Source organism: Nannospalax galili, unplaced genomic scaffold (assembly GCF_000622305.1).
Source record: "Nannospalax galili isolate Female #2095 unplaced genomic scaffold, S.galili_v1.0 scaffold636, whole genome shotgun sequence".
Lineage (NCBI taxonomy): Eukaryota > Metazoa > Chordata > Mammalia > Rodentia > Spalacidae > Nannospalax > Nannospalax galili.
Window position 1 is genome coordinate 763,088 of NW_008338112.1, and position 27,316 is coordinate 790,403.

General features: G+C 41.1%; 1 protein-coding gene and 1 pseudogene across 1 annotated transcript in view; one reads left to right on the plus strand and one right to left on the minus strand.

The window, feature by feature from the left end:
• Nucleotides 1–7,081: 7,081 nt before the first annotated feature.
• Nucleotides 7,082–8,008, minus strand: LOC103734008 (annotated as a pseudogene).
• A 2,460-nt stretch (nt 8,009–10,468) lies between these two features.
• The window catches only part of Ttc6 (tetratricopeptide repeat domain 6), a 247,768-nt gene continuing 230,920 nt past the window's right edge, over nt 10,469–27,316 (plus strand). Inside the window, exon 1 of the mRNA XM_017798103.1 lies at nt 10,469–11,305. Coding sequence (XP_017653592.1) covers nt 10,478–11,305 — 828 coding nt within the window. The 5' untranslated portion in view covers nt 10,469–10,477. The remainder of the gene's footprint in view (nt 11,306–27,316) is intronic.

Genomic DNA, 27,316 nt, shown 5'->3' on the forward strand with positions numbered 1-27,316 from the left:
CAGCTCTTTGTATTGCTTCCAGAACTCTCTGAAGGGCTGGTTTTGTGGACATGAATTCCTTCAGCCTATTTATGTCATGGAAAATTTTTCTTTCCTCTTTGAGTATAATAGACATTTTGGCTGGGTACAGTACTCTGGGTTGGCATCTGTGGTCGTCTAAAACTGAGAATACTTTGGTCCAGGCTCTTCTGGCTTTCATAGCTTGTACTGAAAAGTCAGCTGTGATCCTAATGGGTTTTCCTTTATATGTGGCTTGTTATTTCTCTTTTGCAGCTTTCAGTATTTTCTCTTTGTTTTGTGCATATAGTGTTTTTACTATGATGTGCCTTGGGGAGTTTCTTTCCTGGTCTTGCCTGTTTGGTGTTCTATATGCTTCTTGTATTTTATGGACATGACTTTCTTTAATTTTGGAAAACTTTCTTCTACAAGTCTGTTGAAGATCTGGTCCATACCATAATCTTGGGATTCTTCTCCTTCCTGTATGCCTATGATTTGTAAATTTGGTCTTTTTATGGTGTCACACAATTCCTGCATATTCCATTCTTGTGATTTCTTAAATTTTTCATACTCTTTGCTTGTGTGGTCTATTTCATCCACTCAGTCTTCCAGTCTTTATACTCTGTTTTCCATTTCATTTGTCTTATTAGTGAGGCTTTCTCCTGTCATTTCTAATTGGCTTACAGAGTGTTTCACTTCCTTCCTCATTTCGGCCTGCATAGTCTTCAATATTTCTAACTCTTTTCTGAATTCATTCAGAAGTTTATCCCTATCTTCCTTCAGTTCTTTGATTTCTTTGTTTGTGTGTTCTTTAAATTCACTGAATTCTTTTTTCATGTTTATAATTGTTCTTTTGCGTTCCATGTCCTGCATTATCTTTAGGGGGTTCTCATTGTAGTCCTCTAGAGTACTATTGGTATTGTTGGGGATATGTTATTTTGGTTTTTCATGTTATTATTTTTTTCTCTGAGATTTTGACATATGAATTCTTTTTGTAGTATCTGATTCTTGTGTGAGATTCAGGCCTTCAAGTTTAGGTTTGCTTCTTTTTGTGAACTTTATGTGTCTTTGTGGCTTACTTTTTGGGCATGAAAAGCTGGTTCGTCTAAGCTTCTGGTTCTCTCTTTTGATTTTATATTGGAGTGGCCGGATTGCTTTTGTCTTCAGGAGTTCCTACAGAGGTCCAATTCAGATGAGGGTCAGATGTTTTCAGGCTTTCTCCTAAGGTCTCAATCCCTCCAGGAACAATTTTGGCCTCAGGAATTTGGGGATGGACTGGCTTGGGAGCCTGGCCCAGGAAAAATGGTGGTCTAGGGCAGCTGGTGGCATTGCCACTGAGACATGCAAAGGCAGATAGGGTCCGAAGAGGCCCCAAGGCCTCCTGGGGAGTATACTGAGGAGCTGTCTGGATGCAAAGGATTAGGAAGAGGAAAAGTCAGCCCCAGCTTCCCATGAAGAGGCTGGAAGGTGGTATAGGTCAAAGGAAGCAGAGGGAGGTGACGGTGGGGCCAGGCCCAGAAGCAGTGCCCTTGGGGCCCAGAGAAGACACTAAGTTGGTCTGGATGAAAAGGATCAGGGAGCAGTATTGGTTCCCCAGGTGTCTGGGGTCCTAAGACAAGGAATGGGGCAGGTCCCAAACTCGTCAGGGAGAAAGGCAGCAGAGATGGGAGGGTGAATGAGGCTGGGGGAGTCAAGGCACAAAGGGCTCAATAGACTTATCCTGGAGAGAGGCATGTGGGTAGGAGATAGGCCTGTGGCAGGTTCTGCAGGCCCAGGGGAGCAGAGGGAGGTGAGGGCCGGGTTAGGCCCATAAGCAGTGCTCCTGGGGCCCAGAGAAGGCACTAGGTTGGATGCAAAGGATCAGGAGGCCTTATTGGTTCCCCAGCTGTGTGGGGCCCCAAGATAAGGAATGGGTTGGGGCCCAAACTCGGAGGAGAAAACGGAGGTGGAGATAGGAGGGTGAATGAGGCTGGGGGAGTCAAGCATGGAGGGTGTAATGGACTTACCTCAGAGAGAGGCCTGTGGGTAGGAGAGCCATTATGTGCTTTTTAAAAGAATGTATCCCTTCATTTTTCATTAATTTTTAGGTTAGTATTTAAAGTATTGGGTTTCATCATGGTAACTTAAAAATTATACTTATTTATTTATTAGGGGGGCACATGGGTGCCAAATTGGTACTTGTGGAGGTCAGAGGACAACTTTAAGGAGTCAGTTCTCTTTTTCTACCACATGAGTTTTGGGGGTCCAACTCAGGTCTTCAGGCTACTTGGTAGCAAGTATCTTTATTGGTTCTCTGGGTTCATGTGTTCATGTGGTGTGTGTGTGTGTGTGTGTGTGTGTGTGTGTGTGTGTGTGTGGAGAGACAGAGAGAGAGACAGAGAGAGAGAGAGAGACAGACAGAGAGAGAGAGAGACAGAGAGAAATGAGAACAAATTTTAGGAGATGGTTCTTTCTACTGTGAGTTCAAGTATCATGGAAATGATAATTATTCATGTTAGGATATTTTCTTTTAGACTTTTAAGAAAATTCTGATCAAAGTACAAATTTTCTAACACTGGTATTTCAAAAGCAAATACTGTTTTCAAGGTATTTTTATTTTCCTTACAATAATGAAGATTTTGCCAAATCAGATAAGCTAAATTTGGGCTTAATAGTTTCTTTTGTAAGTTCAGTGGAAATTCACTGGACGTTGACATTGGCATGAATTTAGGAAATAAATTGAGATATTTGGCTATGAACCTATGAGAAACAATCCTGTTCTTAATGGGTCACCTCTCCCATTGAGACACCCTGACTGTATATTAGAGAGGACAAGCCAGATAAACCGTGTTACCAGCTGGGGCCTTGGCCCCACTCCCAGTGTGGTAGTATCAAGGGCAAGGCACAGCATGTAGGATTCCTTTCTCGGGGGTTCACGACTCTTGAGCTCAAGTCATCTGAAGTCTGCCGTATTAGTTTTGCTTTAGTTAGAATCTGGAGCAAAATGCTGGGCATGGTAGTAGCACATGCCTGAAATCCCAGTGCTTGCAAACCAGACAGGAGTATTATCACAAGTTCAAGGCCAGCCTGTGTATAGCAAGTTTCAGGTTAGTCAGGGTTACATCGTGAGATTTTTTTTTTCTCTCTAAGAAAAAGCAAATCAGGAGCAGAATTTGGATTTCCTGTTCCAGTTGGAAAAGAGACTAAAACCCTAAGAACCAACTAACAGCTCGCTTCCATCACAGAGGAGAATTCATACTGGAAGCACTCTGGGGCTTTTAGTCATTTTTAGCCAGGGAATTTCTTCCTGATGCCTACCTTGTCTGTGAGGAATGCTGGAGAAAATGCTTGATCTTGGCCCTTGTGGCTGCCCTACTGACTCAGATACAAGAGGCAGGGAAAGGGACAGACTTCTACACTGGGAAAGAAAGGAGAGTATAATGATTGCTTGGTTTCCAAAGATTTGAAGCACGTTGCCTCACATCTTAAAGTGTAGAGTAGACTTAGTCAACTTAGATTATAGGCAGAAAATTTGATCCTTTTCTGTACTTTCTCCCTTTGGGACTGTATTACTTTCCTTTGTGTATCTGCAACCTAGAAGCAGCCTCTCTCTGTAAATTGCCCCCAAGAAAGAGAAAATAGATTATTTTCTCATCAGATTAAATAAAAAAAAGTACTAATGTTGTAGTGTTGAGAGATCAGTGGAAGGACACAAACCCCAAACTCTGACAGACGGATCCATTAAGTATTAGGCTTAGGCTATGGCCTAATTTTTTTTTTTTTTTTTTTTGGTCTTTTTGAGACAGGATCTCCCTGTAGCCCCAGCTGGCCTGGAACTTGCTATGTAGAGCAGGCTGGCCTTGAACTCATAGAGCCTGTCTCTGCGTCCCGAATGCTGGGATTAAAGGTATGTGCCACCATACCCAGCTGCTATGACCCACTTTGAATGCAAAATAGACACTCCTGTAAAATTTGCAAGTTCTAGTTCATATTGGTTTATTTTATTTTTTAAACTTTTACAAAAACTTTATTGAGAATTTCATACATGCATATAAGGTATTTTGATCAAATCCATGCCCACTCCCTCCTCTCCAACATTCTCCCCTCTGAAGAGGTAACCCTAAAATCTTTTAAGCATTAGATACGAGCTCCCAAATACTTTTGACATTTTGACACTTTTTGTCTTTGAATCAGAGTGTGTTGCTAATAGGCCCAAGGATATTTTGACTTTTAGCCCAGAAACTGGGTACATTTCTTTGGGGTCTTTTTATCCTAACTGTCTAGCCAGTTCCTACCTCCTATTCTTACCACGCCATCCTCTGAAGGGGTTACCCAAATTGCCAGTAGGAAATAGGGACACTCCTTCTTCCATGCTGAACATGGATGCAGGATGAGGCAATTGGAGCACCTCTTCAGTGGGTCTATCTAAAAGACTCCCAAATTGCATAAAAGCAGAAGAAAGTCCTTGAATCCTGAATAGGAGATGTGAAGGAGAAGTAAAGGCAAGAGTAATTAGCATTACAAGTTCTAGACAGGGAACTAGAAAAAAGTCAGACCAGGGCAATTTTCAAATGTTCATATGAGAGTCCATTGGAGTTTCTTGTTTATTTTTGATATAAAAAAAGTATCTATTAAGATCTCAGGGGAATGTACAGAGAAGTGCTAAACAATGGATATTTGTTAAACTTGAGGGCTAAACTAAGGGCCCAGGGAAGTTAGGAAGGACGTTTGGAGAAGGAGCCAAGAAAGAAAAGGGAACTGTAACTGGGAGAGTGAAGCCAAGCTTCCATTGGGTATTGTAGCCCTGCAGGAAGAGATGCAATGGGAGACCATGTGGACATATTGCCACTTGTACAGACAGCAAGAGCAGAAGTACTATGGGGAGTTTGTAAATGAGGAAACTTCCTTAAATGCTTTAGAACTCATTTTTAATGTTCATATTCTATATGAGCTGGTCAATAGACAAAAATAGTTTCACCTTTTAGTATGTGTCTTAGTTTGTTCTTCATTGCTGTGACAAAACACTCTGACCAGTACCAACTTGGGGAGGAAAGGGTTTATTTGTCTTACATCTCCCAGGTCGCACGCAGTTCGTCAGGGAGCCCAAGGTAGGAACTCAGGGCAGGAACCTGGAGGCAGGAGCTGGAGCACAGGCCATGGAGGAACGCTGCTTACAGGCTTGCTCCCTTGGCCCCTGCTCAGCCTGCTTTCTTATGCAACATAGGCCCACCTGCCCAGGGGTGGCACCACCCACAGTGGGCTGGGCCCTCCCACATCACTCATCAAGAAGAAGCCCTTCAGACATGGCCACAGGCCAGTCCAATAGAGGCAATTCCCCAACTGAGGGTCCCTCAACCCAGGTGTGTCAAGTTGACACTAAAGCTATCCATCACAGTATGAATTCATGATTTGGACAGATTGAATTGTCACAGGTCTAGTCATTGGTGGGGCAGGGTAAACAAAGCCCACTAGTTCCCAGATGAGAGCTCCATCAGCTAGTGAGGGTCTTCTGTTTGAGAATCGGTAAGGTGTACTGTAGAAATTAGAAGCACCCTGACTGTCCTGGAGGATAAATGGGACGATTTCTTCATATTACCTCTACGACACAATAAATGAATTCTACTGTGAAGACAACTGTTTTATGAATTGATATGGCTCCAAGCAAGGAATATGGATAAGTGATAAGCAAAGAAATGCAAAGTAATGTAAAATTTCTCGATTTGTTTTAGCTCAAAGTAAGGCATAATTCTTTCGCAAGCAGTCAACTAATTGCTTCCGCATGATTTATTTAACAAATGTTCCTGTTGTCACCAATCAAATGCTGCCTTTCTAATATGCTTCATATCATTTTGAAAGTCTTTCTCTCGTGGTCTCCCTGTTCATTCTAGCAGCAGTATCTCAGTTCTGATTCTTCTGTTTGTACAACCTTGAGTTATCTGGTGATTCCTTCAGTAAGGGGCACACGTGCCCACCTTGCCTTTTTAAATATTTTTGGTAATCCTATACATTATCCCAAATGAATTCAAAATTACTTTTTTTTCAAGTTTAACCTTTTTTTTAAGAAAATATTTTATTTAATATTTTTATTCTATGTGCATTGCCTGCATGTAGGTAAGTGCACCCATGTTGTGCAATGCCTGTGGAGGTCAGAAGAGGCTGTCAGACCCCCTGGAACTGGAGTTACGGACAGTTGTTGGCTGCCATGTGGGTGCTGGGATTCAAACGCGGGTCTTCTGCAAGAACAGTCAGTGTTCTTAACTGCTGAGCCATCTCTCCAGCCCCAAGTTTAATCTTCTTTTAAAATATATTTACAAATATAAAATTAGGCCTCTAACAGTGATAGGGATAGGTAAATTGCTGCCACCAAACAATTAAAACAAAACAAATGGGTTAACATCCTTTCTATTCTTCCACCCCTGCCCCTCCCACTTCTCCCTGACCTTCATCACAGACCCCCATCTAGAGGGTGATGAGGTGGATGAGAGGGAAGGATACATAAGCAATGGTAAGCACTGTGATAAGTACAGAGAGTAAGTGAGGTAGAGAGAAAAGGGGAGAGAAAAGTATTGGGATGGTTAGGGACTCAGAAAAACAAGACCCTGGGATGGGGTTGCTCAAGGGGCAGAAAACAATGAAGCCATCAGACTTCAAACAAAAACAAAAACAAAGGAAGAAAGTTGAAAAACTTAAAGCAAAGAGAAAGTAGCATTCCCACCCTCCACTCTGGTGCCTTGTACTGAACAGCCTTTGTTCCCTCCACCTCCACAAAAGAAACAAGGGAGGTTAAAGAAAAAGAAGCCCCATCCCCTATCCTAAGCCAGTTAGCAAAACAGCCTCCCCTTCAAAGAAAAGGCTCTAGGGAGAGGCTGGTTCAGCTGAGTCCTTTGCACCTTTCCATGAAACCCCAAGGCAGGCCCAACTCTCGCTCCTAGGGGCTCTCTGCTGCTCAGTCCCCTCTGGTCTGTTCTTCTTGGGTAGCTTTCTTTTATTTAAACAAAAAAGTTTCTTTTATTTAAACTAAAGTGGGTTTCTGTTGGATATAAGGGTCTGAGACAGGAAAGAGTGGCCCAGGAAGGATTAGGTTGGCAGCTCCAGCCCACTCCTCTTAAGTGTGGGGGCCTGAAGATGGCATGCGGTGCCACACGTGGTCAGGGACTTCCTCCTCGACAGATGTGTCTGAGGAACGGGGAGACTCATCCGAGTCCACGTGTGTCCCCAACCCCAGGCTCTTGCCTGTCTCAGGCGATGCCTAAGGAACCAGAGCATGTGACTACCCCAAAAAGCAAGCTAGTTTCATCCTGTTCTCACCTGTTCTTCTTAATCTCATCCTTTAACCGCATCAGCTCAGTGGCTGCTTTAGCTGTAGGTGCCCAGACCTTTACATCATGGGCTAGGCCACTGGTTGCCAGAATAGGGAGGTGAGGATGGGGCTCAGGACAATTTACCACATCTTCTTTGTTCCCCTCCAGGAACTGAATGATCTGGCAGGACAATCTTTTGGAGAAGAAGCTGTATCCCGTCACTACGTCACTACCGCTCACCACAAACTCACTCTTGGGGCCATAGAAATTGATGCCTTTTACTGTAGCATTATTTCGATGACTTTTGTAGCTCTTAATATACTGGGCCCCATCACAGTGAGAAGAGTTGAAATAGTAAATGTCTAACTGGCAAGGAGCTCTGTGTGGTAGTGGCTATACACAAGGCAGGTGGTGTTTGCTTTGGACTCACTATTCACCAAGTGATGAGGATAGAATTTCTTCAGAACTCCATTGTTCTCATTCTCATCAATTTTGCTCTGGTCGTAAGTCCCATTTCCACTGTGACAGTGCCGAGGCTGTTTCTCCTCCTCCTTAGCTTCTTCCTCTGAATGGTCATGAACTCGGTTTTCATCATTGATGGAATCATGACCAGTGTCCTCCATGTGGTCAGAGTCATGTTCTTCCCCTGAGCTCTCTGTATCTGTGCCTTGCCTTTCTGTGCTGGTGCAGTTGGGGACACTACCATCATCCCCAGTCAAGCCCAAACTCATGTCTGAGGCCTCTACTTCAATACCTTAGGATGTCTCCCTACCCTCTTCAGCTTTAAACATCTCAGGAACTGAAGTTAGGGACAGTTGTTAGCTGCCGTGAAGGTGCTGGGAATTGAACCCAGGTCCTCTGCAAGAGCAGCCAGTGCTCTTGACCACTGAGCCATCTCTCCAGCCCTAACTTGGGTTTCTTAGACTGCTCTTAGTCTTGGCTTTGGGGAACCTTATCACCTCACTTTCCTGATTCTCCTGTGGTTCTCACACTGCTCTCACCTTTCACAGATGAGTGCTGTGCAGACTCTCACTGGTCCTATTTGTAGTTCCTCCCGACTTTCAGTAACATCTCCGTGTTTTCAAGATCTAAAAACCAACTTGCAGTTATGAAACAAGGTCCTGCTGAAGCACAGAAATTGGTGTATTCTAAAAATTACAGTAAACACACATGAAATTTGCCTTAACTATTTTGAAATGCACAGTTCATAAATAACAACTTTTACTATGCATTTGATTATCACCTAAGCTTCATCAAGGTGATTCAAAGCCCCCATTTTTTTCAGTGTAAGGTCTTGTACATGGATGGCAAGTGCCTTCCCACTGAACTTCATCCCTGTCCATAAAAGTATCATTTTATAATTAACTCTAATTGTTTCTGTTTTTAATTTTGCATTGTATTTTTTATTTATAATACATTTACATATAATGAATAAATATAATTATATTTTTGCAGTAGGAAATTGCTGTGCAGCCCAGGCTGCCTGAAACTCAATATGTTCATCAGGCTGGCCTCAAACTTTTCCTGATCCTCCTGCCTCTGCCTCCACCTTCAAAACGCTGGGATAACAGGTGTGCACCACCACACCCAACTCCCATTCATTCTTTAAAACTTTAAAAAATTCTTTTGAGAATTACATACAATGTATTCTGATCACATTCACCCCTAGTTCTTTTCCTTAACACCTCCTGATTGCAGCTGCATCTCCCTGGCTCCCCAACATTGTGCACTCTCTTCCTTTCCCTCCCTCCCTTCCTTCCTAGTTTTTGTGGTAGGGGCTCCCCATAGGGCCAGCTGGCCTGGAACTCAATCTGTAGACCATGCTGGTACTGATCCCACAGAGGCCTGATTCTCTGCCTCCTGAGTGCAGAGATTAAAGGATGTGCCACCACACCTGGCTTTGTGTTTTCCTTTTGAAAAAAATTTAATAATCCATTGACTCCAATTTTTGGCCACCCACTGCAGTGTAGAGCCTACCAGGGTCCACACCCTTAGGAAACTGACTCTTCCTCCCCCAGAAACCATCAACTGTCCATAGCTCCTCAGTTAGGAGTGAGGCTTGTCGGTCCTTAGGCCCTGTTCCATGTTAGAAAGTTGACTGGCTTGATCTTGTGCAGCTCTTGTGCAGGCAACCACAGCTACTTTGAGTTTGTGACGCAGTGGTTCTGTCCCGTCTAGAAGACAGTTTTGCTCTGGTCCTCCCTAATCTCTGGCTCTTACAATCTTTCTGCCTCTTCTTCCATGATGGTCCCTAAGCCTTCGTGGGTGGTGTTGTGGGGGGATGAGATAGAGCATATCTATTTATTGTTAATCATTGGCCAGGTCCTATCTCTTCTGCCTGTTATGTCTCTGTTTCCACACTGCTCTTTCACCAATTCCAGGCCTCAGGCTAAAAGAGGCTCTTAGCCTCTTTTCTGTATTTTCTTCCTCTGCATGAGTTTTATGATGCCCCAGGTGCTAGATCTTATCAAGCCACGTTTCTGCTAAAATTCTGAGTGGTTTTCAGGAGATCACAGTTGAAAGTTCAGGCATCTAGCATCCAGGGCCTCATCAGCTACAGTCTCTTCTTGAGGCCAGTCTCTTTCCTTCCTTCCTTCACTAGTAGGTGACCCATTGAGGGAAGTGTCTGGACAGGTGAGGGACTAGCTGGAGAAGGAAGGGGCAACAGCTTTCAGCCAGAGAACAGAGATTTGGTCCTCATGTTACCAGATCCCTCACTTCTTTCCGTAAGAGAAATTACAAATCTGGATTTTCATGTGAAAATCTCCTGTTTTAAACTTTTTTTTTTTTTTTTTTAAAAAACACTTACTTGAAAAGCACCTTTGTTGTCCAGATCTAAGCCACAGGCTGTAAGGTTGATGATCCCTATTCTCTGTTAGTGGAGCTACCTTAGATTTTCTGTGCCTCTGCCTAGGGGGAGTCTTGCTTGCTTGGAAGAGGTTCACAGCATTATAGGCTAAGGAAATGTCAAAACAGACGCAAAAGAGTTTGGGGAGCTACCAATGCAGAAAGTTTACTACTTTGGAGGGATTTCACAGTTCATGTGAAAAGGCTGTAGATATAAAATTACTTGAGTACCGTAAATTCTATCATGGGAAGTTTTGCTAAACTGAAATTTTGTTAATAGTTTTGTTAAATACATATGTATAATATAATTAACATAATTTGGGGGGTGTATTTTACAGGTTAGATTTGTCAGGATGTCTACCATCCCGAAGCGCTTCGGGTTGAGCAGCAGAGGACAATCATACATGTTTAAAGAACTTGAGAAGATTCGCCAGGAGACCAGAAAGGATTATCTTCGATTCAAGCAGACACTGGCCACCAAGCAGGCTTTGGGTGAAAGCGCGGATGAAGACCTCGAGGACGAGGACGAGGAGGCCGGGCCGAAGGGCTCCGGGAAGAAAGAGCGCCTGCCTTCGGCATCCAGACCATCCTCCGAGCGGCCTGCAGGGAAGCCGCACGGCGCACGTGGCGCCCCGGGCCCCGCGGCCACTCTCGCGCAGCCCCCAGCCTTCCGCCCGCAGGACTTCTACCGGAGGACTTGGGCGTTCCCACGGCACGGGCCGCCGAAGAAGCCGCCAGCCATCGCCCAGCAGGCCGGCACCTCGAAGCCCGTGGTCCTGCTGCCGCAGCGCTGGCGCCGGCCGAGATCCAGAGCGAGCAGCCCGAGAACCCGGCTGTCCCGGAGGGTGATGGCCCCGGGCCCTCGGCGCGAAGCCCCGCTGCTCGACGTGGCCGGGGCCGGGCACAGGCAGGCCGGTTCCGACTCCAGCCCGGGCAGCGAGGCCGAGGGCAGCGGGTGGCAGCGCAGGTCGAGGATCCTGCCGGGGGCCAGAGTCCTGCGCGGCGGAGGCTTGTCTGCTCAAGCGCCGCAGGCCGCGCCCCTGCCGCCCACGCGCGTTCTCCCCAAGTCCATAGAGGACATCATCGCGTCCGTGCAGTCCGAGGCTCAGCTGGCCTCAGATCAGACCATCAAAGAGCTCGTACAGAGCGTCCTGGGCCAGAACTACGACGTCACAATGGAGGTACGTGAACCAGACAGCAGTAATGCATCTCCTGGGCATGCGAATTTGACAATACACAGGCATGGTTTTTGTATACGGATGGATGTACGATGTATATAAAACGTTTCGTTAGATGGTTCGGTCCGTACGATAACACAAAGCATAAGCTGTTGTTTGAAGTTCTTTGCATTTTATTTGAATTTTGAGTTTGAAGTTTTGAATTTTTCTTAAGGGAGTGTATTTTCTTTTCAAAGCAAAAGAAATGGAGAGGTTATTCAAAAAATAGATTCGAAGAACATCGCTGAAGGCCTGCATCACTAGTGACTTTCCCTTTCAGACACTGAGATTACTCAGTTTTGAGATGACAGGATAGGTATTTGATATGCAACACCGCACTCGGTTTCTGTTAGTTTAGTCTGATTAGTTGTGATCTATAGTAATAATCAATTTATATACTGAGAAAATTGCATATTAAGTTAAATTCGTAAGGACGATAATATTTTCAGCAATAACTATTCTCTTGAAACATTAAAATAATTTCTCAGGCTTTTCCAATAACAGGCACATAAGTACATAATTGTGTGCCAAGTGCTATGGATACACCACACACACATATACATACGTGTGTATGTATACTTTTTATGCATATTTTTGCATGTGTGCAGGTACAGGTGTGTATGTGGAGGCCTGAGGTTGAAGTCCAGACCTATCCTCTACCACTCTCTCCACCGTGTTCATTTTTTGCAGGGTCTCTCAGACAAACCCAGAGCTCATCAATATGGTGTCTTTCTAGCCAGCATGCTCTGGGGATCTCCTGTTTCTGTCTCGAGGTTAGAATTACAGCTGAGTTGCCATGTCCAACTGGCTAATTTACATAGGTTTCTGAACTCTGGTCCTTACAATTCTGTGGCAAACCCTTCAACCGCTGGGCCATCAGCCCAGCCCTGAAGGTGTATATGTATATGTATATGTATATGTATATGTATATGTATATGTATATGTATATATATTTGTTTTTATTTTTGTTTTTTTGAGACGGTCTCACTGTAGCCTCAGCTGGCCTGGAAATGGCAAGGGCAGACTGGCCCCAGTCTCACAGAGATCCACCTGCCTCTGTCTCCTGAGTATCTAAATTAGAGGCATGTGCCGCCACACCCCACCCTGAAGGTAGATTTTTGTACCAACAACCACATCAGGTAGGTATATATCAATAAAGTCCTGATCCTTTTTTTTTTTTTTTTTTTTTTTTTTTCGTAGGAACAATAGTAAGATTTTCCCTATAAAGTGGCTATTTTGTAGGAAATCTTATAGTCTAGCGAGGGTAAAAAATTGGCACAGCATTGTACAACTTATGTGGCAGAGCTGGGACTCCACCCCAGGCATATCTCAGATACTACTAGGTTGGAATGGTTCCCAGGAGGTCATTTATTGAATATATGTCCCTCATAGTAAGCAAAGCTACATAGGATCATATTTAAGGTATTTTGTTCATGGACTTTGCCCTGGAGAGGACACTCAAGCAAAGGGAACTTGAGTCTTACTTTTGGGAGAAGAGCGGTGGGGGAAGAAAGAGTAACAATGGGAATGATTGTAAGAAATGTGAAGACTGTTATTCTTGATTGCAGCTCTGACTCTTTTGTTAGTACATGAAACACTGCCTGTGGTCATGCTTGAATGTGTCAGGGAATCTAAAGCAACACACTGAACTGAATTATGATAAAAACAAAATGTCAAAATTTGTGAGCCCCAAAGTGATGATGAGGGGGAAATTTATAACACTATAATTGTATGTTAGGAAAGAGGTAAAGTATTAAGTCAATCATCTAGGATCCTACTTGTATTAGTTACTTTTGTATCATTATGACAAAATTCCAGACATAAGGGATCTGGGAAAAGACTTGTTTTGGCTTGTGGTTATCAGAGGGTTCAGCCCACAATCCTTGGCTCCATCGGTTCTGAGTCTGTGATGAGGCAGACCACCACAGCCAGAGCACAGAGGCTGGTGGCCCTGTGGCAGAAAGGAAGCGGATTATATGATTTCTGTTTTTAAGCCTATTTATGTAGTGTATTACATTTATTAAGTTCTATATACCAAACCAATTTGCATCTTAGAAATGTAACTGGCTCTGTTTCCCTGGGCTGCACAACGTGCCAGCCTCTTTCCTCTGAACTCAAAAGAACAATTATAAACATGATGAAAGAATTCAGTGAATTTCAAGAACACACAAAGAAATCAAAGAACTGAAGGAAGATAGGGATAAATTTCTGAATGAATTTAGAAAAGAGTTAGAAATATTGAAGACTATGTAGGCTGAAATAAAGAAGGAAGTGAAACAGTAAGCCAATTAGAAATGACAGGAGAAAGCCTCACCAATAGAATGAATGAAACAGAAAACAGAGTATCAAGACTGGAAGATAAAGTGGATGAACTAGACCACTCAAGCAAAGATTATGAAAAATTTCAGAAATCACAAGAATGGAATATGCAGGAATTGTGTGACACCATAAAAAGACCAAACTTACTAATCATAGGCATACAGGAAGGAGAAGAATCCCAAGATAAGGGCATGGACCATTCTTCAACAGAATCGTGTAAGAAAATTTCCCAAAATTAAAGAAAGACATGCCCATACAAATACAAGAAGCATATAGAACACCAAACAGACAGGACCAGAAAAGAAACTCTCCATAGCACATCATAGTAAAAACACTAAACGTACAAAACAAAAAGACAATACTGAAAGCTGCAAAAGAGAAACAACAAGTCACATGTAAAGAAAACCCATTAGGATTACAGCTGACTTTTCAGGGCAAACTATGAAAACCAGAAGAGCCTGGATCAAAGTATTCCCACTTTTAGATGACCACAGATGCCAACCCACAGTACTATACCCAGCCAAAATGTCTATTATAGTCAAAGGGGAAAGAAAAATCTTCCATGACATAAATAGGCTGAAGGAATTCATGTCCATAAAACCAGCCCTTCAGAGAGTTCTGGAAGCAATACAAAGAGCTGAAGAAAGGAATGACTATACCCAAGGGGTTGCAGAAAGAAATTCAATGAAGGTATAACTGCGGAAAAACACAGGTATATCAAGAATGTGAACAGAAATGAAAATGACAGGACTCAATACACATCTTTCATTAATAACTTTAAATGTCAATGGAATGAACTCCCCAGTCAAAAGACATAGACTAGGTGAATGGATTAAGACACAAAACCCATCTTTTTGTTATCTGCAAGAAACTCATCTTACTTTCAAGGATAGGCACTACCTTAAGGTGAAAGGATGAAGAAAATATACCAAGGGAATGGTACTAAGAAAAAAGCAGGCATTGCAATTCTAATACCTGATAAAATAGACTTTAAAACTAATCAGAAGAGATAAAGAGGGCCACTTCATTCTGATCAAAGGAACAATAAACCAAGAAGATATTACAATCATGAACATATATTCACCAAACTCTGGTGTAACCAATTTCCTAAAAAGAGTACTACAGGACTTTAAGACCCAGATTAATCCCAACTCATTAACAGCGGGGTACTTCAATACCCCACTGTCTCTATTAGATAGGTCAACAGGGCAGAGAGTTAACAGAGAGGCATCTGAATTAAAAAATACCATATATCAAATGGACTTAACAGACATCTCCCGAGTAGTCCACTCAAGCACCAAAGGACATACTTTCTACTCAGCACCCCATGGAACTTTCTCCAAAATCGAACATATACTGGGGCACAAAACAAACCTCAACAAATAAAAAAGAATGAAATAATTCCATGCATTCTATCAGACCACAATGCAATAAAGCTCACAATCAACGCCCAAAGAAGCCATAATCACCACATGAACACATGGAGATTAATCAACACACTCCTGATGATGAATGGGTCAAAAGTGAAATTAAGAAAGAGATAAAAGTATTCCTGGAACTAAATGAAAAGGACAATACAACACAACAGAACCTCTGGGACACACTGAAAGCTGTCATTAGAGGGAAGTTTATAGCTCTAAGTGCCTACATTAAAAAATTGGAAAGAACACAAATAAATGACTTAACATTGCAACTCAAGACACTTGAAAAGCAACAACAAATGAAACCCAAACCCAGCAGACAAGAAGAAATAACAAAAATCAGAGCAGAAATTAATGAAATCAAAACAACAACAACAAAAAACTACAAAGAATCATGGACTCCAAGAGCTGGTTCTTTGAAAAGATAAACAAGATTGAAAGACTACTAGCCCAGTTAACCAAAAGAGCACCTCCAAATCAACAAAATCAGAGATGAAAGGGGAAACATCACAACAGATGCCAAAAAAGATCCAGAACATTATAAGCGAATACTTTAGAAACCTATATGCTACTAAATTTGAAAACCTAAAAGAAATGGACAGGTATCTAAAGGCACAGGAACCACCAAAACTAAACCAAGAAGAGATTAACAGCTTAAGGAGACCCATAACACAAAAATAAATTGAAACAGTAATACAAAACCTCCCAAGTGAAAAAAGCCCAGGACCAGATGGATTGACAGCAGAATTCTATCAGCATTTAAAGAAGATCTACATCCAATACTACTTAATTTATTAAAAAAGATAAGACATGGAAGGAGAACTTCCAAATTCCTTCTATGAAGTCAGTATCACTCCAATACCAAAGCCAGGTAGAGATACAACCAAAAAGGAAACTATAGACCCATATCCTTAATGAACATATTGCAAAAATTCTCAACAAGATACTTGCAAACTGCATACAGACATCAAAAAGATTATCCACCATGATTGAGTCAGCTTTATTCCAGAGATGCAGGGATGGTTCAGTATATGTAAGTCAATAAACATCATAAATCATATAAATGGGTGCAAAGACAAGAACCACATGGTCATCTCAATAGATGCAGAGAAGGCCTTTGACAAAATTCAACATGGATTTATGTTCAAAATCCTAGAGGGAATTGGACTGGAGGGAACATATCTCAACGTAATTAAAGCCATGTGGATCAAACCCACAGCCAACATCATTCTAAATGGAGAAAAACTGGAGGCATTCCCATTGAAATCAGGAATCAGAAAAGGTTGTCCACTACGTCCACTTCTTTTTAACATAGTTCTTGAAACTCTTGCAAGAGCAATGAGACAAGAGAATGAAGTTAAAGAAGTAATAATTGGAAAAGAAGAGATCAAATTATCCCTTTTTGCAGATGATATGATATTATACTAAGAGAGACCAAAAATTCCACCAGAAAACTATTGAAAATTATTAACATGTTCAGTAAAGTAGCAGGTTACAAAATTCATATACAAAAGTCTATAGCCTTTCTATATACCAATAACAAGCAATCAGAGAAGAGCACGTGGAAACACTCCTGTTCACAATAGCTGCAAAAAAAAATCTTGGAATAAAACTGACCAAACACATTATTGATCTCTACAAGGGAGAAAGGGGAAAAATGGGGGCACCTTAATTGGGGAAACCATGGTGGAGGAGTTAGACAATGCAAAAGATAAGTTTTAAAAACCAGAGGGAACCATATTAGTCCAACAACCTACTGACAAATTATACATAGCAGATCAAGAAATATACGTCTAGGTAAGGTTTATCTGAGAACAATTGGTCTTTGCCCAAGATTTATCTACATGGCACACAGTAATTACAAGTTCTGGACCTGTGGAACTAACCTTCTTGGATGTTAACAGACATACTTTGAGGCCTATACTGATTTGGTTAGGGGGACATAAAAAACAGTTTTTGCTCCTTGCCCTCCTAGTTTGACTAGTTCCAGGGGACTATGAGTATCTTTCAAAATGTCCTGTAATTGTGGTGGGTAATCTGTCCTCTTGATCAAGGAGGCCGAGGAGACCCCACCAGATGTACTCGAACCAGTGTCCAGTCTACAAAGAGGAGGGTCAACACAGAGGAATTATTTCCTCCATGCTTCCAAGTGAAGCCAACTATGGTCAAGCATACATTTGACTTATCTTCACATACCGGAACTAGTAAAAGAAAGGAGCCAGGTGCTCCTCCCAAGCCCGTGTGACCCCTGAGGAACAGATCCTCAAACAGCCTTAAGAGTAAAAGTAAATTAGTTTATCTGGGCCAACTGTATGGCCTTAAACATCCAAAAGGTAGGTATAACCAAAGATTAAAATGATCAATATATTTCTTTAAGAGTTCAAGGGATTGTATTTCCCAGATACTAATAACAATGCCAGATAGGCAATACCTTCTCTTGAGCTGTTGGCCAGGTTGGCCAAAGGGACTCCCAGATAGTAACCCAGCATAGAACTGGGAAAATAAACAGAAGACCCCAATGTTAGCCAAAGGAATATTGACAAATGATTACTGCTAGATGAGGAACAGCTGACCTTCCTAAAATAAAGGCGATATTCTGACTAAATTCAACAGATGGACAAGTAGTGGGGAACGGCTGGGGTGCCGACAACAGAGTGGACAGTAGCAGGGATAACAGAGTATAAGGGCTGTAGTGGGGGGAGGGAGGCTATGGGAGGGTGCCATCTGGGAAGTGGGTGTAAAGTTGGATAAGATGGTTTGGAATGTTCTGTGTGATATACACATAAAAAAATTAACGAGTTAAAAAAATGAGTTATATTTGAGGAGGAAGCATAAGAATTTATGTCATGTTAATTAGTAGATGTCATACACATTACCTTTGAACTCTACTGATGACTTTATATCCATACATGGGTGCCAAGGATCTGAGTGCAATGGATCATGACTAGTAATAATCAGATACATACAGATTAGAGATGCATGTGCCAAGATCTAAGTGTTATTAGCAAAAACAACGAGTCTTTCTGTAAGAAAGAGTATATTTTAAAATGAAATGGAGATATTTTTTAAAGGTTAAATACTCATTCAATTTTATATCTTACAGGGTTTATACTGAGTTCAATGTTGTATAACTATTAATTCAACTGTCAACCTAAAATTTTTATAGCCACTTTTGAAAGAGATGTATATCTTTGCTTTGGCAATTGTTATTGAGTACGTTAAAGATGTAATGAAATGCTTCTTCTAAAAAGTTTTTAAAAATGTAACTGACTTTGTTGTTATGTATATGATCTCTGTATATGATCTCTGTATGTTATGTATATGATCTCTGTATGTTATGTATATGATCTCACTATGTTTCTGGATTGTTTGTCAATACTTGAATGAGATTTTTGAATCTATGTTCGTCATGACTGACAGTTGGTCTGTAGATTTTTGCATGTTTTTCTGGTTTTGGTTTCATAGAATTAGTTTTATAGTGCTCCTTTTGTTTCCATTTTGTGAAACGATTTGAGAAGTATTTATTTTGGGTTTTCCTTAAAAGTTTAGCAGAATTGAGCAGTGAATTTTTTAAATAGGGAGACTTTTAATTACTATTTAACTCCTTGTTATGTGTCTGGATTTAATTTCAGTAATCATGCATTTAGATATTTACCCATTTCATCTATGTTTTCAGGATTTTAGAATATAAGTTTTAAAAATATTAACTAATCTGGATTTCATTGAAGTCTATTTAACAACTCCCTTTTCACATCTAATTTTGCTAATTTGGGTCTTATCTGTCTAGCTAGGGGCTTGTCGACTCTGCTAATCTTTCATTTTTAATTTTTTTATCATTTTTAATTTCATTTATTATTTTTACTTTATGTGTATGTGTGTATTGCCTGCATGTAGGTAAGTGCACCTGTGTCATGCAATGCTCTCAGAGGAAATAGGCTGTTGGATCCCCGGGAGTGGAGTTACAGACAGTTGTTAGCTGCCATGTTGGTGCTGGGATTCAAACCCGGGTCTTCTGCAAGAACAGTCAGTGTTCTTAACCATTGAGCAATCTCTCCAGCCCGGCTCTGCTAATCTTTTCAAAGAACCATGTCTTTGCTTGTTTGAGTCAGTATATTGTTCTTTTACTCTGTATTTCATTAATTTCTGGCCTAATCTTTATTATTTTTTGCTACCTACTGGGCTTGAGTTTGGCTTCTTCCTGTTTGCCCAGAGTCTTGAGGTACAAGGTAAGGCTATTTATTTGATATCTCCCTGAGCTTTAAAAAATAATTATTTTATTTCCTTTTAAAAATTCGTGTGTGTGTGTGTGTGTGTGTGTGTGTGTGTGTGTGTGCTTGTAAGCATGAGCTCACGTGTGCTTGCAGAAGTCACAAGTGGACCTCAGATCCCTTGGAGCTACAGTTATAGGTAGCTGTGAGATGCCCTGTGTGGGTGTTGGATGCCTGGACCCAAACCTGGGTCCTCTGCAAGAGCAGCAAGTGCTCTTAGCTGCTGAGCCATTTCCCTAGCCCCCTCCCTGGATTTTTTTAAACTTGTGGGGACGTACCGCTGTGAGTTCCCTATTAGGAGGACCTTGGCTGTATTCCAGAGGTTCTGTTACCATTTTTAATTGATTGCAGGAATTTTAAATTTTTCTTCTTGATTTCTTCAATGACCTACTATTTATCCAAAGGAGTATTACTCATATTTATTTTTGGGCCTTTTTGAGACAAAGTCTCCCTGTAGCTCCAGCTGGCCTGGAACTCACTGTGTAGACCAGGCTGGCCTTGAAATCACAGAAATCCGTCTTCCTCTGTCTCCCAAGTACTGGGACTAAAGGCATGCACCACCTCACATGGCTATTTGTTTTATTTTATGTGTATGTAAGTACACCTGCATGTATGTAAGTTCACCTGTGTCGTACAATGCCTGTGGAGGACAGAAGTAGTCATCCGATCTCCTGGAACTGGAGTTCCAGATGGTTGCCAGTTACCATGTGGGTATTGGGATTTGAACCCAGGTCTTCTGCAGAACAGCCAGTTCTCTTTACCATTGAGCCATTTCTCCAGCCTCATAGTTTCTGAGGTTTCTTTTGCTCTTGGTTTCTTGCTTTATTCAACTGTGTCTGATAAGATACAAGAATTTAGTTTTTTTGTATTTGTTAAGGCTGGTTTATGACCTATATTGTGATCAATTTAGAGAAAATTCTCTGTGTCACTGAGAATGATGTGTATGTACTATCTTCCATTTTGCTTGTGGTGTACTTTAGCTCTGAAATTTCTTTTGTGATTTGTAGTTTCATAAGCCTGTCTAGATTTGAGAGTGGGATATTGACATCTCCCATTATTATTGTATCAGGACCTATATGACCTTTTATGCCTTTTAGTACTTTTATTACTAATTGAGAGTTCCAAGATTTGGTGCATAAATATTTTTAATTGTTATGTCTGCTTTATGAACTATTTTGTTTTTTGATATGCAGTGGTTTTCTTTATCTCTTCTGACTAGCTTTGGATTGAAGTCTACTTTAGCACATATAAGAATCATTATGTTAGTTTGCTTATGGCTTCTGATTATTTGGTAGGGTTTTCAATGCTTTAAAATTTTTTTAAAAAATATTATTTTATTTTATGTGTGTGTCGTGCCTGCATGTGTGTAAGTGCACCTGTGTTGTGCAATGCCCATGGAGGACAGAAGAGGGCATCGGATCCCCTGGAACTGGCTTTATAGATAGTTGTTAGCTGCCATATAGGTACTGGGATTCAAGAAGCTAGTGCTCTTAACAACTGAGCCATCTCTCCAGCCCCATGGGTTTTCTATTCTTTAACTCAGTTTTTGTACATCTTTGTTAGCTGAATATGTTCCTTGGGGACAATAGGTTGTTAGGTCTTGTTTTTTCATTTTTATTTTTATTTTTATTTATGTGTATATGTGTCTGCTGTGTGGGTGTGTGCTTGTGTGTGCAGGTGCCTGCAGAAGCCAGAAAAAGTTGTCAGATTCCCTGGAGCTAGAGTTACAATTCATGTGTGTGCTGAGTACTGAACTCAAGTCCTTTGGAAGAGCAACAAGTGCTCTTAACTGCTGAACCATCTCTCTAGCCCTGGATCATGTTTTTTAATCCAGTCAGGTAGACTCTGTCTTTTAATTTGTGAATTGAGGTCATTTTCATTTAAGGTTATTACTGAGAGGGGTTCACTATTTCCTGTGGTTTTGTTAGCTGATGCTCTGATGTTGGATTAAGGAGCAGTTCTCTTCTTCCTCTTTTGTCGGCTAAAGGTCTGCTGGCTGAGCATGATTTCTTCCATGCTTTCTGGGTTCATCTGTTTTTCTCATGGACTGCATTCTTTTCTGTGCTTTTGTGGATGGGATGTTATCTCTTTTCCCTCCATGTTATAAGTACTCCTTTAGGGATTTTCTACAGCATTAGCTTGGTTGTCCTGAATTGCCTTATTTTGTGTTTGTCTTGAAGTGTTCTTATTTCTCCACCAATTTTAAGAGATAACTTCAGTAGGTATAGCAGTCTTGGTTGGTCTTTGCTCCATGGTTTTCTGTATTTTACGCTGCTGATGAAGGTTTATGTTGTTCTGATGTCTCTGCTTTTGTACGTGAATTGGCATTTTCCCCTAAAACTGTTAGCATTGTTTCTTTGTTTTGTATTTTTTCTTTTCCCATTTTTCATGTGTGCATGTGTGTGTGTGTGTGTGTGTGTGTGTGTGTGTGTGTGTGTTTCTGTGTGGGCACATGTGTGTAGGTGTATATGTGCATGGAAGTCCAAGGTAATGTGGGAATCATTCTCCATTGCTGGTTCATCTTTTTCATTGATCCAGGATCTCTTATTCAAGCCCAGAGCTTGCTGGTATGACTGTTCTTGATAGCCAGTTTGCTTTGGGTATCCCCTGTTCCCACCTTCTAAAGCCAGAATTGCAGGTGAGCCTCATGCCCACCAAGCCTTTCTATGGATTTCTGGGGGTCTGAACTCAGGTCCTCATGCTTGTGTGCCAAGCCATCTCTTAGCCCCTGCTTTGTATTTTTGATATCTTGACTAGAATATGTTCTGGAGAGATTCTTTTCTGATCATGTCTATTTGGGGTTCTATATGAGCTGTGTATTAGAAAGTCTTTTTCTTTCTCTAGGTTCTGGAAATTTTTGCTATAATTTCATTGAATGAATTGTCTAAATCTTCTGACTTTATTTCAGCTACTTCTAGCCAATGGATTCTTAGATTTGGTTTCTTGAATGTATTGTAAACGTCTGGGAAATTTTGGTCATGGTCATTAAATTTTTACTTTATATGTGTGTGTTATTATCTTGGTTTTGTCTTCCATCCCTAAAATTTACTTTTCTGCTTGGTCTTTTTTAAAAATTTGATTGCTTGATTTTTTTCATTTCTAGAATTTCTGCTTGGCTGCTTTTAGCATCTCAGATTTCCTGCTGAATTTTCTCTCTATGTTTTTGAATTTCTCCTCTAAGTTAGGGACCATTTTGCTCACTTTGGTAACTTTCTTGTGTGGGTTCTGAATTGATTTCCTTTCTTTATCTGCTTGTTTGAAGCCTCTTTGTTGCTACTGATCCTTTTAAAGAATAGGATTCTGATTTTTTTTCTCTAATATTTTAGCTAGCTCATTGTTTTGCTTTCTATTATTGGTGATTTTGGGGCTAATGATGTACCTCAGTGGGTGGTTGTCTCATAGTCTTTGTGTTTCTCATATTTTTTGCATCTGTTGGGATAGATGTGTCTTCTGGTTTTCATTTCCTCCCTTTCCCACTCTTTGGGTTCGATGTGAGTTCTCCTGGAATTCGCTAGGCATTATGACACCTGCTGCTAATTAGTGGAGGCAGCTGAAGCTCCCTCTAATGATGTACCAGCAGGGCTGGCAGGTGGGCAGTGAATCGACTGTGAATTTCATTTATGACACTGATAAGATTCACAGATGGCAGCATTAGGAAACCTTAGCTCATAGATTCATGTTTATTTTTTGCAATGTATCATTACTTAAGTAGTGAAATAAGGAAGGAATATGGATGGGAGAAGGTGACGACAAGTACGAGTGACAAGGAATGTGGAAGGATGGGAGGCTTGAGAGGTGGTAGATGTGGAAATGCAGAAAATATTTTGTAGGTGTACACAGGAGAGGGACAGGTACGAAAGTCTTCTGGTGAGATAGACGCTAAAATGCAGTACAAAATTGTAAATAATAATAAAACGAAACAACTAAAAAGTTAAAAAATGAAAATAAGCAGTAACATGAAATAGAAGGATTGCATCCTTAGTATGTCTTCCTTGGGAGGATGATAGGGTTTCTCCCCTTTAACTGTCATTTGGATCAGTCTCCACCTGTGGTGGTGTGGGGCAGGGGTGCTGTGTTCAGTAGTTCAGACAAATTAAGTCAATGTGTCCTTCCAGAGGAGGAGCACTGAAAGGTTCCTGTGAGCATACACTATTTTCTGCCAGAATTCCCAGGCCAGATTCCCAGTGCCTCCCCAGTAAGTAACAGCCTGGCCAGTAGTGAATTCAGTGAATTTGGACCAGAACTTTCTTCAGGCAAAGTTTCCTACTACTTGGGCCCAGAAGGCCCATCCATTTGAATAGCTGTTTCCCAGTTAAGTGTTGCATGGTTTCTACTGCATGTGTTTCACAGCACGGTCCAGTGATCCCCTGTAGCTTGCCATGTGCAGCAAACTTTGTTCCTGAGTCAGATAGTCTGTGGGAGGAGCTTGGCACAGTAGCACGATCCTTGCCCTTGCCCCTCTCTTTAAAAAACTTTAAAAAATTACGTTTCATTTATTTTGTTGTGTTTGTGCACACACATGTATCCGCATGCCATAGAGTGCTTGTGGAGGTCAGTGGAAAATTTACTTGAGTTGGTTCTTTTGTTATACCATTTGGTTTCTGAGGATCAAACTCAGGTTGTTAGCCTTGGTAGCAAGCACCTTTAGCCGCAGAATCATCTTACTGGCTCCCTTTCCTTTCGCTTAACTATGTTTATCCACTTTTTCAGAAGCAGCTTCTAATCCACTATCTCACACCTAGAGTCCTGATATCTAGAATTTATTTAAAAGCGCTTTTAAAACCCAACAGTAAAATATTCAATTAGAAAATGAGCAAAGGATATGAATAGACATTTTGCCAAGGAGATAGCAGATAAACACCTGAAAAGATGATTAATATTCTTTGTCATTAGGAAAATGCAAATTTTACTCATAATGACCTGTCAGAATCTTTAAAATAGAAAAACAATGATGATGACAAACGCTAGCAAAGATTCAAAGACCCTGGAGCAACTGTTAGTGGAAGTTAAAGTACCGCTGAGGCTGGGGAGATGGCTTGGTTGGTAAAGTGCTTACTGTGCAAGCATGAGGAACTGAAGTTTTAATTCTTAGAACACACACAAAAAGTGCTGGGCCTGGCAGATCCCTGGGGCTCACTGGACAGCCAGCCTAGCCTAATCAATGATTCTGGCCCAGAGAAAAAATCCTGCCTGTCCTGACTATATCAGTGTTACTATCCTTGTGATATTATAATGTAGCATAATTTTACCATTGTAATTAGCTGGGTAAAGCACACACAAGTTCTCTGTGTGTTATTTCTTTGTTTCTTGTTTTGAGATAAGGTCTCCCTGTAGCCCCAGCTTCTCTGGAATTTGATGTGTAGATCAGGCTGGCCTTGATCTTACAGAGATCTGCCTGCCTCTACCTCCCTAGTGCTGGGATTAAAGGTGTGCGCCATCATGCTCAGCCCCTGTGTATTATTTCTTGCAACTAAGTAAATTTCAACATTTTTCTCAAAATAGGTTAGAGTTCTTTGTTTAAAAAAACTGAAATTAGTTTATTAGTACCATTCAGGACACAAATGTTCAGTATTCTTCCTGAAATCACATAAACAATGCAAAGAAATATTGCAAGTCAAAATTACATAACAAAACAACACTATCACAAAGTGCTAAAATTACAAGAATCCTATCTTAAAACACTGGTGCTTTAAGAGAGCAATAATCTCAAAACCCACAAAACTGCTTAACTGTTCCCTAAGCAGGAAACATGACTGTAATGAATGAGTTTGAGTTTTATAAATTAGAATAAATCAGGCAACAGGTACTAAAATGCAGTTTGTCTTCTTTCCTTGTGTCTGATTTATAAAGCGACAAATCACAATATAGGAAAATCTGCCTCTCTTTAATTTTAAATGTCCCATCACAATTTCAAAAGCAAGAACTGATTAAAATGTTTGTAACAGTCTCAAGTTCCCTAAGCAATTCATGTTTAGAAATGGGAGAAGGCATTATACCCAGCTTTTTAAAAAATTCCTCGGGACTAATGTCAACAAAAAGTTCAAATCGGTGGTCTCGTATTTTAAGCTCACACTTTTGGGGATGTGTTCTCAGGTCTTTCTTTACTGCGCAACTGTAGAATATGATTGCCACCCCATGATAACAGTAGTTGAAGAATTCAGATCCTCACAGAGATTAGAACACACTTTTCTTCCAGTCCTTCAAGGACAGATCTCCAAATAGTTTTATTCTAATAACCCCATGCTCTGGAGTTAGAATCACCCATTACTAAAACTCTTCACTTTGCAAATTTAAGTGGACTATGTGAAATCTGTTTTATGTCATCAGGATTTTAGAGTTTCAATTATGGGTGAAAATGTTCTCAAATGTTTATTGTTTCCATTACAACATGCAGGGTGTATATAGACAAAAGCATTTTTCAGCTAAATATTTCAGAAAACAAATAGTGTAGTAATTCATGTGACCCAAAATGAGCAAAAGCAAAAGGCTAAGTTCCACCCAAGAAGACAAATTTCAGACTTACAAAAAGGACAACAATACTAATAAAAATTATATTTACTTAGATTCATTCATAATGTCAACAAGGACAGGCAAGATGTCTCAGTGGATAACAGTGCTTGCCTTGAAGCCTGATGGACTGAGTTTGATGGTTGAAGGAGAGAACTGAGTCCACAGAATTGTTCTCTTACCTCTAGACACATGAGGACTCACATGCACAGAGAATTTTGACAAAATGACAAAACAGCTTCAGTTTTCTTTTTCTAGTCAGGGTGGTGTTCAGTTAGCAGAACAATTATCTAATATAAGATACATCAGAGACAACTTCAGATGAAAAAATTATCATCCCCAAATATAGCTAATCTGTGTTATGTACCAACAAGAACCTGCTTTAAATTGCCACACCAATTTACAACCACCACACCAGGCAAGGTTAGTGGCTACTGAAGATACCTCCAGAACACCAGAACAGGGCTATCTAAAGACACCCCAACTTCCCTCTTCCCACTTCTTCCATACATGTCTCCCCCAACACGTGCCCCTCCCAGCTTCATCTCCTCTTCTTATTTATTTATTTATTTATTTATTTATTTTTATAAGCCTCTGAGTCCAGTTAGTGCTGTCTACATGAGCATGGGCAGCCTATCAATGGCCACACTCTAGAAGAAAAGTGACTCCCCTAACCTGTCAGCCACAATTACCAAAAGCTCCTCAGATGGGGGTGGAACTTCATGATCTCCTCCCTCATCCATGCTGGAATTATTGACTGGCTTGATCTTGTGCGGGTCCTGTGCAGGTAACCACAGCTGCTGTGAGTTCATGAATGCAGTGGCCATGTCATGTCCAGAAGACAGCAGTTCATAGCACTCTTCCACATTCTCTGGCTCTTACATTCTTTCTGCCCCTCTTCCTCAATGTTCCATGTGCCTTGTGGGAGTTGATAAGCTGTCTCATTTTGGGCTGAGTGCTCAACCGTTTAGCAAAACAATAACAGTAGGTTCCCCTGTTGGGGCCTATGACCTCCCCAGACAGGTTTTTGACCAGGTTTACAGTATCAGGCACAAATTCCTTACTGTGGTGTAGGCCTCGAATCCAGTCAGAAAACAGTTGGTTATCCCCATAACAGTCATGCCACTATTGCACTTGTGTGTGCATCTTGCCTGCCAGGTTGGTGCTGTAGCATGCATGGTCTATGGCTGGGTAAGTCAATTGATGACTGTTCTCCCCCTGTGGCCTGCATATCATCTTTTGACCTTGTGAAAGCTAGCCCATAAGAAGGAAGTTTCTAGGTCAGATCTAGTGTGATTTCTCTATGTGCTTCACCCAAAATGTGTTGTGTCTTCAGCAATAGGGTTTCACCATCTTAACAACAGGAAAACAAGAGGAATGGCAATACAGCTTATGCTGTTTGGGGGTGCCTTTGAGGTCTCCATGACCAGTGACTCATAGGGAGGCATCCCACAGCTGGC